Source organism: Sphaerodactylus townsendi, linkage group LG01 (assembly GCF_021028975.2).
Source record: "Sphaerodactylus townsendi isolate TG3544 linkage group LG01, MPM_Stown_v2.3, whole genome shotgun sequence".
NCBI classification, from domain to species: domain Eukaryota; kingdom Metazoa; phylum Chordata; class Lepidosauria; order Squamata; family Sphaerodactylidae; genus Sphaerodactylus; species Sphaerodactylus townsendi.
In genome coordinates this window covers 166,785,048-166,803,022 of record NC_059425.1, presented here as the reverse complement: position 1 = coordinate 166,803,022, position 17,975 = coordinate 166,785,048, and the positions used below count along the sequence as shown (strand labels likewise).

The 17,975-nt window shown below is 44.2% G+C and overlaps 1 protein-coding gene across 1 annotated transcript in view; it reads left to right on the top strand.

Annotated features, from left to right (window-relative positions):
• SDC1 (syndecan 1) overlaps window positions 1-17,182 on the top strand; it is a 30,033-nt gene extending 12,851 nt beyond the window's left edge. Inside the window, exons 2-5 of the mRNA XM_048499078.1 lie at window positions 11,337-11,418; window positions 12,929-13,476; window positions 13,724-13,889; window positions 14,937-17,182. Coding sequence (XP_048355035.1) covers window positions 11,337-11,418; window positions 12,929-13,476; window positions 13,724-13,889; window positions 14,937-15,103 — 963 coding nt within the window. The 3' untranslated portion in view covers window positions 15,104-17,182. The remainder of the gene's footprint in view (window positions 1-11,336; window positions 11,419-12,928; window positions 13,477-13,723; window positions 13,890-14,936) is intronic.
• The last annotated feature ends 793 nt before the right edge of the window (window positions 17,183-17,975 follow it).

The window sequence follows — 17,975 nt, the reverse complement described above, 5'->3', positions numbered from 1 at the left end:
ATGTTGCCTCCTGGCACTTTCCTCAGAGATTGCTTCTTGTACACGGGGATTCCCTTTGTTCATGTTGGCTTCTGGCTATTGCTAGGCCTATTCTTCATGAACCTGCCTGAAATTCCTTTATTATTAAGGCCCTGACTACACCATTGACAGTGAATGCTACAATTTAATTACTTATTGAGTAAAAGAAGAATTTCCCTTTTCACCCCAAATCAGTCACCCATCAACTTCAGTCCTAGTATTATGGGAAAGGAACAAAAGGTTCTTTTTATATCTGCTTTCTCTACCACAGAACAAGCCCTCTACTACTTACTGAGACACCCAGGTTAGATTTTTCTTAGCTGCTGGAGTGGTAATGTCAAGCTTAGATACAACCACTTGGGGCTTTAATGGTGCCATTCTAAGTAGGTCTACTCTGGAGTAACACCTATGTTATTATTGGGTCTTACTCCCAGGAAAGTGCTATTAGAATTGTACTATCAAATTCCTGTACTCAAACCCTGGTTTTATCTGGTCCAGCCTTCTGTTTCACACAAACTGTGGCCAACCAGTTGCCCCAGAGAGTCCACAAACAAGGCAGTAGAGACCAAGACCAGACCCCCACCCTACACTAACACTGCTTCCTCCTAGCAATCAGGCGTTTACTGTTTCTCACTGTGGGAATTCAAGCTCCCTTTGAGCAGAAAGAGGAAGCAAATGGTACAGTTGGACAAATGCAACATTTTAGGACATGGGGAGGAGAGAAAAGAACCTGCAAGCTCGGAAAGAGGGACGTGCTTGCAGTAAGAGTCAGCTCACTGGAGCATGTGCCAACCCATCTGCTGGCTCAAGGGAGGCAGCCCCATGGTGGGGGGAGGGGGAGAATCAGCCCCTTCTTATCTACAGGTTGGGACATGGGCTTCATAGTCCCAACACTCATGGCTGCTTGGGCTGTTAACCTCAGCCTAGATCAGGGGTAGGGAACCTGCGGCTCTCCAGATGTTCAGTAACTACAATTCCCATCAGCCCTTACCAGCATGGCCAATTGGCCATGCTGACAGAGGCTGATGGGAATTGTAGTTCCTGAACATCTGGAGAGCCGCAGGTTCCCTACCCCTGGCCTAGATCAGTGGTGGTGAACCTTTGGGACTCCGGATGTTATGGACTACAATTCCCATCAGCCCCTGCCAGCATGGCCAATTGGCCATGCTGGAAGGGGCTGATGGGAATTGTAGTCCATAACATCTGGAGTGCCAAAGGTTCGCCACCACGGGCCTAGATGTAGACCCTACTCAGTCTTTTTTTCCCGCTCCCTCACTGGTTCACTTGCCACCTCAGCAGCCTGGGAAAAGGAGGCAGTGGCCTCAGCAGCAGCAGTGATACTCCTCTGGACCCACCTCTACTTGGCCATCAGGGCAACTCCTTTGCTACCATGTCCCACTGCCTGCTGGCATTGCCCCACCTCTAATGGGTCCTACTCTGCGGGAGGCCTGGCCAGGCTGCACTCTGCCATCCCAGCAGGAGGGCTCCTTTGCTGTCATAGCCTAGTACTCACCAGCAGTACCACTACCCCTCTCCCACCAGGCCCTGCTTGTTGGGCGGGCCACAGGAAGGCTGGCCAGGCTGCGCGCTGCTGTGCCCTGCTTCTTGCTCTGGGGAGGTGGGGGGAGAAGGCTCGAAAGGCGCCCTCGTATGACATTCAAAAGTGACTCTCAGGTCGTATGCCTCCTCTCCACCCCGCAGATATGCTCGTGTCTAAGTCTTCCTCCTGCACCTGCATGAGAAAGTATAAGGGTAGGACCTGTGTAGTCTGGGATGGAACAGAAGCTTCTGAAGGGGCAGTAAAGCTTGTTGCAGGCCTCAAGCAAATGTAGACGAGGCCTATGGACACAATGCTTGCTATTTACTCACCCAACCACAGGGGAAAGGGTAAAATTGGCTTCATACCTTTGGTTCTTGCCTGTGATCTGGAAATTCCTCCCTGCTGTGAATTTGTGGAGTTGCCTTGGCCCAGCCACGTGACTTTTGAATTTCAGCCTTTCCCTCCTCTCAACATCTGAAATGTACGGAATATGCTGAAACGTACAGACTAAGTCGGCCTATCTTACGAAATAGCACATGGTTTGCAGATGAATTGTGTTTATAAAAAATTATATATAGTCTTCTCCATAAGAATCTGGCTAGTTGAACATCCCATTACTGTAATTATTTTCAGGTTGACCATCTGTGTCTGCCCTTAAGTCACTGAGGATAATTATATGGTGATCACTGAGGCACGTAGGAACGGGTTTGAACCTAGGGCACAGTGAAACTGGTGTGGCAATTAAATGATGAGGCAGGTGATGATGTCATGATTCTGAGTTAACACTTTTTGAATATGACAAAAACTTGGGAGTGGAGGAATCTCGGTTTGTTGAGCTCATGCAAGATAAACAATAGCTGGAGGTAATGATGGGAGACTCTTATCATGGAATAGGAACTTTGCAGCTCTCCCCCCACCCAAAAAATAATAACATTACAGTAGTTTGAGTTTCTTTATACTGTGATTTGAAATGGTGGAGGAAACAGTTCCCATTTCTAGAGGAGAGAAAAGGAGGATTACCTTTTGAGTAAGCTGGCATGTCAAGGAATGCTGTTTGCTGTTCCAGTTCTACACTTGCAGCATGTTATGTGCGTAGTCTTTTTGCACGCAAGTATTCAAAATGGATTATCTCCCCAACACCACCTTCAGTCAGAGAACACTCTAGCGCTTCTAACACCTTGTTCTCTGCTACATGTGTAGGCAGGGCCTCACTGTTTGAAATGCTAATGTTTTGTGTCTAGTGCTGTGCATGCAATGGTTTTACAAGCACTGTGGGAAATAATTGTTTGCTCAGTTGTGTTTTTTAAAAAAATAGGTTCCCAGTTAACTGTAGCTGTTCTACTTCGTCTGTATTCTATGGAATAGATTCAGAGGTAGGCGGAGTTCTTTGGTTCTGTATAAGCAGTGGACTACAATTCCCATCAGCCCCTGCCAGCATGGTCAATTGGCCATGCGGGCAGGGGCTGATGGGAATTGTAGTCCATAACATCTGGAGTGCCAAAGGTTCACCATCACTGGAATAGACTGTAAGATTTCCCACCCTTTTAATTCTTTTGGAATTCTGGCACATGTGTACAACCAAAACATGGCTGCTATAGGAAGCAGAGCCAACCACAAAATGTCAGGGAATGAACTTATGCATAAATCTAATAATAACATCAGCATTTCAGTTAATAGAATGCCTTTTAAAGTGAGCATGTTGTTTAAAATACATTCTTGCATATTCACAGCTTACCTTCAGTCACATTGCGAGGATCTTTGTGCTGTTACAGCAGCTGTGGCCGAAGCCATTTAAAAATCTGCAGAGGCATTCAGAAGCCCTTCTGGGCAAAGGTCCCACTGGACCCACCCATTTCCTGAAGATACTTGGTGGGCATCAGGAAAAGATTTGGCGAGTGCCTCATCAAGGTCCTCTGGACTATACACTACTCCCTTTACTATCAGACTGTTCTCAGTGGAAAAATGAAAGTCTAGAAATGTATGCTTATAACACATTCTGCCTTTTGAACAATATTAACAGACGAAAGTGTGAAGGCTAAGATTTTTATTGAATTATCTTAGAAGTGGGTTGTAGATGTATGTAGGTATGTAGATGCCACATCTTTCAGAGAGGGACCTGTAGTAGAACAGGTCCACCTCAGTCCAAGCATTCTTTTTACCCCAATGGAAATCTGCAAAAGAAAGTTAAATTTCTAATGGTGCTTTCTTTACCAATAGTAGCAATGATTGCCAGGTTCCCTTGTGGGCAGTGATATAGCCATAAGAGTCCTATTTTTGCTGCAACATACTGACGGTTACCCCTGTCCCCTTTTTTTCCCTTGTCTTAACCATGTATCGCTTGAAATGCTCATCAATATTTTTGTGGTCTCTCCCAAGATTATTCTTACTGAAAAACTCTTGGAATGGTTGAATCTTTAGAAGTCAGCTCGTGGATTAATAGGTACTTGTTGGATCAGTGTAAGCACTTGAATAATACAATAGAAATCTAATAAAATAAACAAATTAAAAACAGAAAAACTTACAGTTATTTTAAAAAGGGCTATTCAGGGAACTGGGAGGTGATAAACCGGCATATACTTATTAGTGAAGCCACTGTCTGTACAAACTTCATTATGGACACTGCATTCTTTGCAGCTGGTCCATTTAAAACACACCCTGTGTTGAACTTCAAAGGTGGACAGAGCATGGATGGATGTGGAGGGGAGGCGGGAATGATCACATAGGCTGTGAATCCATTGAATATGGAAGTTCATCAAGGCAAAAGGCTGCTGAGTCTCATAAACCTTGCTTGTTCTTTTGGATTCTTCCCCACTGCATCCAGCCCAGAAGCACAAGAAGCTATTGTCTATGGAGGGGACGGGGCAGGCTACCATCCTCTCCAAAAACATATCTTCCCTTCCCACTAGCAGTGAAATGGTGCAAAGTACATTACTATTTTATAGGGCACAGTATATCTGTAAGGGAGGGATGTGGCTTGTGAAATGGTTAGGAATAACAACAAATGTTGTTCCAACTCAAAAGTATTTCACTAGCCTTGAGTAGAAACCTTACAGTGACCGTCTTCCATCTGCTGGTGACGTACTGCAGCCAGATAAGTGGGTGGATTAAGCCTTCTGGTGGAAAAGGAACCCCCCAGCCCCGCCACGGCAAAGCCCTTGGCTGCAAGGGGTTCTCCCTGTCTGGACACCATAATCCATCCTCTTGATCAGAATCTAGCACCAGAGTGCTCCGTCTGCCTGCCCACACAGTGTCCAGTTTCTACCTTTGTTGTGTCTGAGATGGGTGACTCAGCATGGAAAATCCACCTTGCCTCTCCCTCCCAAGGACATCCCTGCTGTCTGATCAGGTGCATGCCAAAGTGTCTGAGGTGTGGGCGGCAGGTACAGCAGTTACGACAAAGCAAAGGTGATAACAGTGAGAGGAAAGTTTCCTTTTGGAGCGTAGCCTAATCCCGCTTTTCATTTGCCGGTTACAAAAGCGGCCATGCCAAGTTGCGCATACACTTTCCCTTATTAACCCGGTCGAGTTTGATAAATTAAATTGGTGGTTTGGTGGCTGCTGAAGCATTTCCTGTCTGCTTGCTTTTTCACAAAAGGCAATTTTGGTGGGTTGCTTGCTTTGTGTTGCATGATTGGCGTTAAGCTAGTGCTAGTCCCTCCGGTTGGTAATGCTTCCTCGCAGTACAAAATGAACAATGTCTTACTGGTCTGGTTTGAGGGTCATGAGCCTTCTCTTTAATGAGCTATTTCTGAGTAATGAGAAAATCTTCAGCTGCTAAAGCATCGCCTTTGAATGTATTAAAATTGCTCCCCACCAAGGTTTGTTCTGTCCTAGAAACAGATCAAGGACTAAGAAAGGCACCAAAAAATGAAGCTATCAGCTAAACAGCTCACGAACTTCCGTTTGGTACCCTTGGTGGTCTTCGCTCTAGCATCTCTTGAGAGAAAACTGTTTGAATGGTACAATTTCAAACTACAGTGGAACCTTGCATTTTGTCGCCCTCGCTTTCCGTTCTTTTAGTTTTTTGTCGATTGCCTGGGCAAAAAAGTTGACGCAGTTTTCATCTATCGCCTTGGTTTTTGTTGGTTTCCGTCGCCTGCTATCCATCAAAACCGCGCCAATAAAGAGCGATCCAGGACTGCAAGGCGGGTGGCCCTATGGTGCCTCGGTTTTCGTTGGTTTTGGTTTTTGCCAGCGCCTGCCAAACAGATTGCTGACGAAAACCGAGGTTCCACAGTACAGGTGCAAAAAATGTATGAACGATTCTTGTAGCCAGAATACTGGTTATTCTTTGGGGGGGAGGGGGGGAAGGAAGGTTAGGGAATTACACACTAGTGGTTGCATATTCAGGGATTTTCTGAAGGAGGGCAGTCCCATCATGCAGTCCTACCCCGTACTATAAAGTGAGGCTCCACACTACTGACTATCATGTGTGATCATACACAAACCTTGTGTGAAACTGGCTGTTGTGGGTTTTCCCGGCTAGGCAGCTGTGGCCTGGGCACTTTTTCCCCTAATGTTTTGCACGCACCTATGGCTGACATCTTCAGAGGTATGTTACGGCAAGATGTGCTTCTGTCTGTGGCACAGAGAAGAACCTTTGTTCTGCCTTTTTATTACATATGTTCAAGGTAGATATCAATATTTATTTCATTTATATCTTGCCTTTCTCCCCAATGGGGACCCAAAGCTTACATAATTTCTCTGCCCTATTGTATCCTTATGACAACAACCCTGTGAGGTCCATTAGGTCACCCAGCAAACTTCCAGGGCAGTGGACATTTGGTGTGAGTTTCCCAGACCCTAGGCTGACACTGTATTGAACAATGTCATACTGTGAATGGGAACTATAACTGTCATAAAGTATTTATTGTTCCAGCATTCTTCTGTAATGGGTATCAGCATGTAGCTCAGGATGGACAAGAATTGGTCTGGATCAGGGGTCTGCAACCTGCGGCTCTCCAGATGTTCATGGACTACAATTCCCATCAGCCTCTGCCAACATGATTAATTGGCCATGCTGGCAGGGGCTGATGGGAATTGTAGTCCATGAACATCTGGAGAGCCGCAGGTTATAGACCCTTGGTCTAGATGCTTATTTCTGCAGAGCCCCGTCTGGCAATAGATCCTTTTTACTTGGAGGTCTGCTACTGCTTTATAAGCAACTTAAACCAAGGTCTGGGGATTTATATAAGCAGTTGAAAAACTGCTTGAAACAGAATAATTGGCGGCAGCTGAAAAGCATATAGAATGGATAATAATACAGTTGGAGTTCTTCAAGGCGTTTCTTCAAATTTCAAGGTTGTAAGTTTTGCCTCTCCCTGTCTTATAAAGCTGTCCGTAGCCGGAGTTCATAAATAGTTGGTCATCTCTAACTTATGCTACAGTACTTGCTGCTAGAATCAATTGTCTTAAAGAGACATTTATTTTTGTGTACAGGCCTAGTCCATAAATCAGTCTTCCAGCAGCAGTATAGTACTGGCCAGCTGCCGTAATCTCTAATAGTGTGTGGTATGCATCTTTAGGGGTATTTTTAAGATGTAGGCACAGTGGAGGATTGTGGTCTTCAAACTTTTGCAGACCGAAGTCTCACTGAGCAGCAAGCGTGTATTACATGTATCAGAACTGTATTACAGGAAGAGGACGAACCAGGATTGTAACCTTATTCACATTTAGTCCAAGGCTGTGGTTATCTGTCTAAATCAGGGGTCTGCATCCTCCAGCTCTCCAGATGTTCATGGACTAAAATTCCCTTCAGCCCCTGCCAGCATGGCCAATTGGCTGATGGGAATTGTAGTCCATGAACATCTGGTAACTCTGGACATACCTCCAAACCCTTTACTTGAAGACCACTAGTATACTGTTAGGAATTCTATCATCATGATTTGTCCAGAAGGTTTAACGTGTACGATTTTCCTCTCTGTAGGATAGGGTGCCCTGATCCCTAAATGTCCCACTTTAAAATTAATGGATTTGGAGGGGGAAGGGGTTCCATTCCATCCCTGGTCCCCACATGGGGAGCTGGAAGAAACAGTGATCCTTTTTTCCTCCTCAGACGTTCTTAAAAGAACCAGTTGCATGTACCAGTACCTGAACTCTCCAAACTGCTTCTTCTCAGGAAACTTTGACCCTCATTTCTGGCTGCCTTGTATCAGGCAATACCTATGAAAAGGTGGAAAAATAAAAACCGAGCCTGACAAACAAGCCAGGAACCAACAAGGTTAAGGAACCAAGAAGACAATAAAGTGAAATATATAATCAGTGTTTACTACAGAGTGCACACAGTCTTTAAGTTAAAAAGCGCTTTATAGTCATTAAAAACTGTGTGAAAAAACAATCATATAGATCACATAAATGGTTACACATAGCTCGTAACAGAAGGACGTAACACGTTACAACCAGAGTTGGTCTTCCTTAGAGGTCAAACACACGTACAATCCTAACAACATTGTCAGAAATTTATTTTCGCCAGGAAGGTGTTTTATGAATCCTGTACATAAGAACATAAGAACTAGCCTGCTGGATCAGACCAGAGTCCATCTAGTCCAGCTCTCTGCTACTCGCAGTGGCCCACCAGGTGCCTTTGGGAACTCACATGCAGGATGTGAAAGCAATGGCCTTCTGCGGCTGTTGCTCCCGAGCACCTGGACTGTTAAGGCATTTGCAATCTCAGATCAAAGAGGATCAAGATTGGTAGCCATAAATTGACTTCTCCTCCATAAATCTGTCCAAGCCCCTTTTAAAGCTATCCAGGTTAGTGGCCATCACCACCTCCTGTAAATCGGGGGTGTTCAATTCATTTGTTACAAGGGCCGAATATGACATGAATGTCACTTGGTCAGGCTGGGCCAGGGGGAGAGGGCAGACTGCCACGGGTGGTGAGCCCCCAGCAGACCCAGCACTGAGCGAGGGGGTATTTGCCTCAGCTAGCAACATCTCAGAAGGCTCGCCGGCCCTGATCAAAGCCCCTTGGGAGAGCTTATCAGGCTTGTGAGCCGACTGAAGCACACACCCCCACCCCCCAAACACAGCTCGCCATGTTGCTGTTAAAGAAGGACATGTTAGCAAAGAGGTAGGTCCAGGGTGGCACAACCAGCAGCCGTTCAAAAACGACTTGAGCTGCCAGTTCTTCATTCTGTAGGTGCTTATTGAAACCAAGCTAGAGGCCAACAGTTGTTTGTGCTTTTTTTATAAAGGTTCCTGTTTCCTGCAGGTGGCAAATCATTTATTTGTCACCCTTTGTGAATGCTATATAGTTCAGCTGTCTGGGTGACAGGGGCCAGATGGGATTGCAAGAGGGTGCAAAAGTTAAACGCAGACCTCTGTCGGATGGCCAAGGGCTGGAAATCAAGTTGTCAGTTGAAAATTGGCAGCTATTCGGACTGCAAAGGGGAAGGTTTCACTTGCATCAGCCTCTGACATTCGACTTGATAACTCATAATGTATAGTCAAAATTGTCTGGAGGGTGCAAAATAACAAGCACTCCTGGCTGGCTCATAAGATTAAACCTTTCCACCCATCTAGCTACCTCTAGTATTGAGAATTGTATTTCAGCTAATCGTGCACCTGCACAGAACAAGCTTCTACAACAGGGTTCCAATTAGAATCAGCACGTGATGGTTGGTATGGCTACAAGGGTCGGCTGTAAACTCTTCCAACCAGCAACTAGTTAGAAGCTGTTTTAGATTTTAAGGATTTGTTATGCATGGCTTGCTAGGAATCAATAACTACTGAACATCACATAGGACTATGTGAAAGCAGATTTCTGTACAACCCTTCTGGGAAAAGTAAACACATCCTCACTTCTCAGAGCAGTATTCCGTAGCCTGCTTTCTCTCGAGAAAGCCCAAGTGTGTGTGAGCATGTGTAGAAGTAGGTCAGCGTTATATCAAATTAGACCCATATAAAAGATCTTCAGAGCTTAGAGCACTGGTAGAAAATAGCTTCTTTTTAATTCATGACAGGGAGAAGTGGCATTGTGAGGCTATTTTAATGTACCGGTATGTAGTTTGTTGGTGGATGTCTGCCTTTTATGATGTCAGAGGTGCAGTTCAGCATGTATTGGATGTGGTCTTTGGTAACTTATGCAGTAGAACTGACGAGGAGACTTAAAGGCTGAAGTCATACAGAACTGTAAAGTTCAGGAGTTGGTTCAGAAATGGTAGGCCCTTTTCAGTGTGTGTTAGCATTGCACGCAGGTACCACCGCACTAGGAGAAGGGCTGCAGAGACAGAGAGCTTTCAATGGCCCATGTGAATGCAACCTCAGCTATTCTACATGAGAGCAACCTCACACAAGCTGCAGAAATGGCAGCGATCTACTCTAGCATTGCATTCATACAGCAGTTTCTCTGTGTGGACTGGTTTCATTGGTGTTGTAAAAATTTTCCCCTTGGAAGACTAACTCAATTACTTCCAGGAGGGAACTGGCATTGAGGCCATCCTAAGTTTAAATCTGGTGTTTTTCACTGTGTAAAAAATGTGTGCTATAGTCTGGTTCCAGCAATTCACTCAAATGAGAGCCATGGTTCATCTCCACTTTCTGACCCACCTCCCTTCTGACCTGAGAAAGCTGGTTCCTATGTTAGCGTATAACTGCTGGGGGGAGGGGAAAACAGGCCATCAGTGCTTTCCTCTGAACACTGGATCCAACTGTATGGATCCTCCTGTAGTTCTACAGATCAGATTTGATACACAGGCACAGTGAATTCAATATAAATGCTTGTAATCTGTCTGTTCAAAAGCTGGACAATTGATATATTCTCAAATAATGAAGCTATAGCCCATAATGGTTCTCAGTGGCAGCCTTATCTAAGGCAGAGACTCATGGTTAGCCTATAATTCAGAAAAAGAAGAGTGGTAACTCACGCATGATAACCCCAGAGGTGTTCAAGGCAAGAAGCGAGCAGGGGAGGGTTTCCATTTCCAGTCTTTCTTGCTGAGCTAGCGTGGTATAGTAGTTAAAAAGTGGCCGACTCTAATCTGGAGAACTAGGTTGGATTTCCCACTCCTTTACATGAGTGGCGGACTCTAATCTGGTGAACCGGGTTTTGTTTCCTTGCTCTTCCACATGCAGCCTGCCATATGACCTTGGGCCAGTCACAGCTATCTCAGAACTCTCACCTACTTCACAAGGCGTCTGTAGTGTACAGGGGAAGGAATGCAATTGTAAGCTGCTTTGAGACTCCGTAGGTTGAGTAAAGCAAGGTATAAATGCAACTGCTTTAGGCGTTTTTATAGTTTTAATATTTAACGTTGTGTCTGGATGTTTTATTGTGTTTTTAACAGTTGTAACCCGCCCTGAGCCCTTTGGAATAGGGCAGCATAGAATAAATAAATGTTCTTTCTTCTTCTGGTCCCCTATTCAAGTACTAACCATGGACAGTGCTCTAAGCCTTGACAAGCTGAGGTTGAACTGGGCTATTTAGGCTGCTAACCTGTAATGAGCATTCCTCATATATGTGAGAGCTTTTTATACACTTACAGGGCAAGTGAAAGCACTGTGGTTTGGCTACTTTGTCCGGTTTCAGGGCAGCTTTGCCGCCTTCTGTGGGGCAAGACCCGGCTCTTACCTGACAAGGAAATAAATGTATGCAAAATATTTGACAGAACCCATAAGCATGCACAGTGCCTCCATCCCACAAAGCTCAATGATGGACAATTTATCAGCATTCGACCATGTGTGTCGATTCAAGTGTTACTTCATTAGCAGAACATCCTTTGCAGAAAAATGGTCCCTGAACAAGTTCTTAAAATTTCCTCTACTTTCTGTTTTACAGCAAACCACAGACTTCAATCTACCCCCCGAAGATCAGGACTCATCAGGTGATGACGACGATTCTTTCTCTGGTTCTGGGGCAGGTATGTATACTTCATAAATGGTCTTGATTAGTTGTGACCAACACACTTTTTTCTGGACACTGTTTATTAAGAACAGGGCCCGAAAGACATGTTTAATCTGCATTATCCACTTTTGCAAGACTCCTGTCAGTAGTGGAATATTTCCAAGGGTCTGATTGCTGAAAGGAGTTAGAGAAGAATAAATGTTTTGCTACCCTGTTTCCCCAAAAATAAGACAGTGTCTTATATTAATTTTTGCTCCCAAAGATGCACTATGTCTTATTTTCAGGGGATGTCTTATTTTTCCACTCCACAGCTGCATGCTCTGGTGGACAGGCATGCTTCCAAACAAAAACTTTGCTACGTCTTACTTTCAGGGGATGCTTTATATTTAGCACTTCAGCAAAACCTCTACTACATCTTATTTTCAGGGGATGTCTTATTTTCGGGGAAACAGGGTAGGTATGAAGGCGGGGGCCTGGGTCTTTGAAAAAATCCTGATCTGTTTGGGCATAAAGGAGTTACGTTCCGAGTTTCTGTTAATCTCCCTCTAGAGCAGGGGTCTGCAACCTGCGGCTCTCCAGATGTTCATGGACTACAATTCCCATCAGCCCCTGCAAGCATGGCAAATGGGAATTGTAGTCCATGAACATCTGGAGAGCTGCAGATTGCAGACCCTTGCTCTAAAGGAAGGTTTTCATTGAGGGCTGTATCCTTAAGGTGCTGTTGTGAAAATGGAAAACATTTCTAGTCACTCAAACAACCTGGTTTTTATGAATTTCCAACTCTGGGTTCCATCTGTAGCATTCCTAAGAGTCTTCCAGCACAGAGAAGAGCTTTAAGGGTGGGGGCAATAAAGCTTGGGGCTTCAAGAGAGAGTAAAAGGTGGCAGGAAAAACCGAGCTATGATTGCAGTTCTTTGGATCCCAAGCTGCTGTTGGCTAGCTGGGTGACCTTGGGCTAGTCACAGTTCTTCTGAGCTCTCTCAGCCCCACCCACCTCACAGGGTGTTTGTTGTGAGGGGGGAAGGGCAAGGAGATTGTCAGCCCCTTTGAGTTTCCTACAGGAGAGAAAGGGGGGATATAAATCCAAACTCTTCCTCTTCTTCCTCTACCTAATTCATGTTAACATCATCGAATCTGGTGATTCTTTGCACACAGAGTTTGTCAAATTCTAAAGAGGGGGAAACAGGTGCGTAGCTGCAATGGGGACATCCGGAGCAGCTTGTCACGGGCGTCACCATTGCAGTCACAGGTGTGTGTGTGTCAGGGGCGGGGGGCATGTTGGGGCATTTCAGGGGCAGGGATGGCACACACGGGCAGTTCATGCCCCAGGTGCAGTTCACCCTCTCTTCATCATTGGGGGAAAATAAGAAAATAAGTTAAGTAATTGTTATAATCTGGCCTTGGGGGAAGTAGAGTTGAGCTGTGGAGTGCAAGTCCTACAAAAGTTATCTGCTAAGTCTTGTTTGTATTATCTCCATGGTGGTGGGTCTCCAGAATACTGGCTAAAACAAATCTTGATGCTTTAGGTTCTCTGCTGTCTATGAATGCCTGGGATCTTCCACCGCAGGAAAGCATAAACGTATCGTTGATCCCTTCAGTGGCTACTGATGTGGGCTATCATGGACCTGAAGGCCAAGGAACAGAGAGACCTTCAGAAGACCATCAAAGAGTACCTGTATCCCCAACAAACATGCATGTATTCCTTGTGAATGATCTGGTGACTGATAAGCCAGTGATGTTTGTAGAAGAGGAAGCGGACATATTCACCAAACAAGCCACAACAAGCTCTGCAGTTGTAACAGCAAGAGTCCCAGTAACTCATAGTCCTTCCATGCACACAGTCACTACTTCACACACTTATAGTACTGTTGGTATTCTTGAGCCTGAAGTCCACCCTGATGTCCACCATGATATAAGTAGCAATGAGAAAGGAGCACCTGCCAGTGATATTCTGCCAACAGTTAACAGTCTGAATTCTACCAGTTCTACCACAACATCACTGGTTCTCATCAAGGATATATCCTCTCAGCCTGAAGAAGAGGTTTTGTCACCTGAAGATGGATCTGGAGTTGAGGTAAGAATTCAGTTATCCAAGCAACTTAATGTTATCAGGTTTTAGTTCTTCCCAATGGTTTATTCTGTGATTTTAAAACTGTTAAATGTCTCAAATTTCAGTTGCTGTACTGTTTAGTGTGTTTGGTATAATGTTTTTATTGATTACATTTTACTCTGGTTTTTTAACCTGCCTTGGGTCTCTGTAAGAAAGGCAGACTGTGAATAAAACAATGAAGAGAAATGTGATGTGTTTGCTCTCTTTTCAGGAAGATTTCATGTTTAGTGTACCTGATGAAAAAACAGAATTTGGAATAGAAAACAGGATGGTGGAAGACCGTGGAACAGAAAGCAGAGCATTCGCTCCTGGAACACCAGATTCCAAATCTGCAGGGGCCTCCCAAGGACTTATGGACAGAAAAGATGTTCTAGCAGGTATGCAAAAGTACTTGGTGGTGGCGAAGAATTGTTCTTCTCCGTGCAGTTTACATGTGCCACAATAGCTGAGGTAGTGTTACAGGTCTGCAATTAGATTAAGCATCAGCATTGTTCTAGAACAGGGGTAGGGAACCTGCGGCTCTCCAGATGTTCAGGAACTACAATTCCCATCAGCCTCTGTCAGCATGGCCAATTGGCCATGCTGGTAGGGGCTGATGGGAATTGTAGTTCCTGAACATCTGGAGAGCCGCAGGTTCCCTACCCCTGCTCTAGAAAAAATAATTGTGATAACTGAGGAAACTCAACTCATAATACTGAAAGCTGTTATTTACAGTGGCTATTGACCATAGGGTACCGTTAACCCTTCTTGGAGCAAGCTGGTCTTTTTTTTTTTAACAATCTGACAGCTGGAATCTGGTAATGACTTAGGTTTTGCACCGTAGGGGTATCAGGCAAAGTACCAGCCCTGTTCTCCAAGCTCCATTGGGTTTGTTCCAGCAATAGCAAAAATGTTGATGGGGGCACATCACTTCTGGTTGTACCCAGAAGTGACATCAAGATGCTCTATGCAATCCTCAAGTCTTTCTGGTTCTTAGCATACAGGGAATTCCAAGAGCAGCTAGTATACCTCAGCATCAATAGTATGATGTAGCTAAGAGCAGGCTCTGTGGACACCATGTTCCTTTGTTTGCTGTGTTAAGGTGGCAGTATTTTTCTTTTGAAATAAAAATCCACATGAGATCTTTACTCTTATGGGACCTTGCCACTCTCCATTGTGCCACTGAATAAAAATGTCTTAACTCAGTTGCACTCTACAACTCCTTAAGAGTTTTTGGCTATAGGCCAAAGGGGTGTCATTCCCAAAGGATGACTGTGCGGGTTGCTTTACCTGGATTGTAGAACTTCTCCATGTTGATTGGTAGCATCCCTCTGCTATGCACAGTTCCAGCTGATCGTAAATGACCGGGATAGTATGGATCTTTGTTTCATTATTGCTACTTTGGGAAGAAAACCCCAACTCTTCATCCTGTCCTTTTTCCACAGGAGTCATTGCTGGTGGGCTGGTAGGCCTACTGTTTGCTGGTTTCCTAGTGGGGTTCATGTTGTACCGAATGAAGAAAAAAGATGAAGGAAGCTATTCACTGGACGAACCAAAACAATCAAATGGAGGCTATCAAAAACCACACAAACAAGAAGAATTTTATGCATGAATGAACTGAATTTAAGGACACTTTGTTTGTCGCTTGGATTTCTCTTCTGTCTCTGGACATCGCGCGTTCTCGCTGCATTTTAAAGGGGGAAAAGAAACAAAAAGCCATAAGACTGAGTGAAAACCTCTGCCCCCTTGCCACTGAGAACGACTATATTTTTCCAAAGTCAATCTGGATGAATAAGACCCTTACCTGCTTTCTTGCACAGAGATCACCTGTAAAATTGGACAGAGGGGAGGGGGGGGGCTATCTTTGTCTTATCTGAGGACTCCTGGGGGGAGATCAAGACCAGATTGTATATAGCCTTGTTGTCTTAGAAAATGCTAAGAAATTAGTACCGTATAACTTGTGTATATTAAAGACCTCCACTCTTCAACCTTTATTGGCCACAAGTGAATATTCTTTTATGCATCAGAAAAGCTGCTATGTGGCTTGAAAAGGAAAAAACTGTGGAATGGTTATATTGCCAAGTCACTTACCTTGCAGCTCAACACGAGAATCGGGTGAGAAGAGGAAAGTCCCTCCAGAAAGCTGAAACAATTGTCCAAAGTGGTGAGATTGCTAACCCTTGGCCCTTGCTAGGCAAGGGTGCATTTTTCTAGAATGCCTTGGCAGGGAGAGGGAGAGAGAGAGATCAAGAGGAGAAATTTATACACTGTGCTTTAGAATCTGAAGCAACACCAACTCCTGGGGAGCGGGTAATTTGAAATGTGCACATTTTTCCAGTTCCTTCTGGTCTTAATGACGGTGTTATCCCTGTTTGCAGTTTATAAAGTCCATGGTGGCCCTGTTGGGCTACCACTTGGCTATCTACCTCTTCTGCATTGTCTCTTCGCGATAATGGCTACTTCTCAACTAGAACTCCAAGCTCACCCTAGAACGCAGGGGTGTGGCTCAGAGCCGTACAGGACCAAGCATGCTAAGAGGTAATGAGGAACTGTTTCTGCTGCCAACACCCAGGGACTAGAATCATATTAGATTGGCAAATAAGTGTATTTTATATAGTAAGTTTCTCTGAGTATAGGCTCAGCATGCAGAGCCTAGGGGAGTTAGCATCTGTTATGTAAATTCTTGGCTTTTATCTCAGTCCAACTTGTGCTGGAGCATTAACATACGGTTCGAAGAGCAAACGTCCTCGCAAGCTATCCTATGTAGAAGAGAGTGAATGATGAATCATGTGCCTTCGTCTCCTGTGTGTGCCCAAACTGTAAAACAGGGTCTTGTTGGGATGTCTATTGGTGGGACCCTGCCCATGAATGTCAGCACTTCCAAAGCAGTATTTAAACATTTTAAGAACACTGTGTGCTTAAGCCTAGGAGAGGGGCTGTCTCTTGAAAATAGTGGCTGATGTAGAATAGGTCTAGATGTATGATTTCTGTCATGTACAGGATGACATGGATGTAAAATGATTTATGCTAAAACAGGTGGGGTTTTTTTGTAAAGGCTTTGGGATTTGGGGATTTTTTTTAAAAGACAGAAAATATGTATAGCAAACCACCACAGGCTTTCTTTTCATTTCACTATTTACACTTGTTGGCTTGCAACACACTTTTGCTTGTAGGCAAAGGCTGTAGACAGAAAGCCTGCAAATACACTGAGGTATTCTGTGTGTAAGGTGAGGGAGCCGGTGGGGGAAGGCCACAGTAAGAACTTTTTTTTCAAGGCCAGCCTAACAATGTGCAATGCCTTCTGAGTCCCCCCTGCCCCGAAGACCTTCATCTTTCTTCCGCTGATGGACTAAACACTTGTTTCAGTGTGTAAGATGTGGCTTTCAAACTTGATCTAATCAGCACCAATACCCATTATTACCTTTTTACAATTTTCTTTTAAGTGTTGGTGTGTCCTTTCATGTTGTGAAAATATGACATTGACATTCTTGGGCATAGGAAGTGGCTTGTGTTTGGGAAGACTGACAATAAAACTAATTTTTTAACGGTCAAGTGGAAACTGGAATCCTAGAACTGTAAACGGTGCAAATGAACTACTAATTTCCAAATGCAAGTACTTAAGTTTGGTTCTCTCTTTTTTTGTATCCCACAACCATACACATGCAATAAAAAGACACTCTGCCAAATTTAATTGCCTCATGTCATTGCCTGTATGTTTTCTTCCTTTTGTTTCATTACTGCTGTTTCATTATTGTTTCTTTTCCCTCCCCTCCAAGGATACTTCTTGGAGCAATCCACTAGATTTAAGAGGCTAATGTGGAATTCTGTCAGAATGGTTGTGCTTAGTTCACCTGGTTTAAATTTCAGTGCAATTTAACCCAAGCGCATCCTTCCTTAGGGTTGCATGAGTGGAAAAGGAAATGTATTTAGCACAGTTCTTCTTGCACACGCAATAGCGTAAAAGCTGCATCAGCACAGCACTTCACTGAACGTTTTGTTGAAGTACAAGAGAGCACATTTATTTAGTTTCGTATCAGAAGAATAATTTTGTGCTACATGGTGTGCTCAGTTCCTTTGTGCTAGCGCAAAGACAGCGAGGGGTAGTTTTAATGCTACTTCTTAATATAGCAATGCTACTTCTTTAATACAGTATTTAATGCTATTGCATGCCTAGAAATTTTTCATGGTGTCCAGCATTTGGGTCACTTCTGCTCTGAAGTGAGATATGGCAAATGAAAGCCTGTGTCCAAAAATTCTGGAAGAAGCTCTTCTCTGTTCATCTGAGGCATTTTTCTAGTGCAAAATATGGGGCAATGGGGGAAAACCCCTTCTATGACTTGTTTTCTATTCAAACAATAAGTAAAAACACTCAAGGTGAGGTTTTTCACATTTGGAATGTAGAGCCTGAGATACTCTGAGGAAAAAACTCGTGGGGAAAAACATACAGTGTAGACATCTACACAGTTTACAAGATGGTTTTGTTT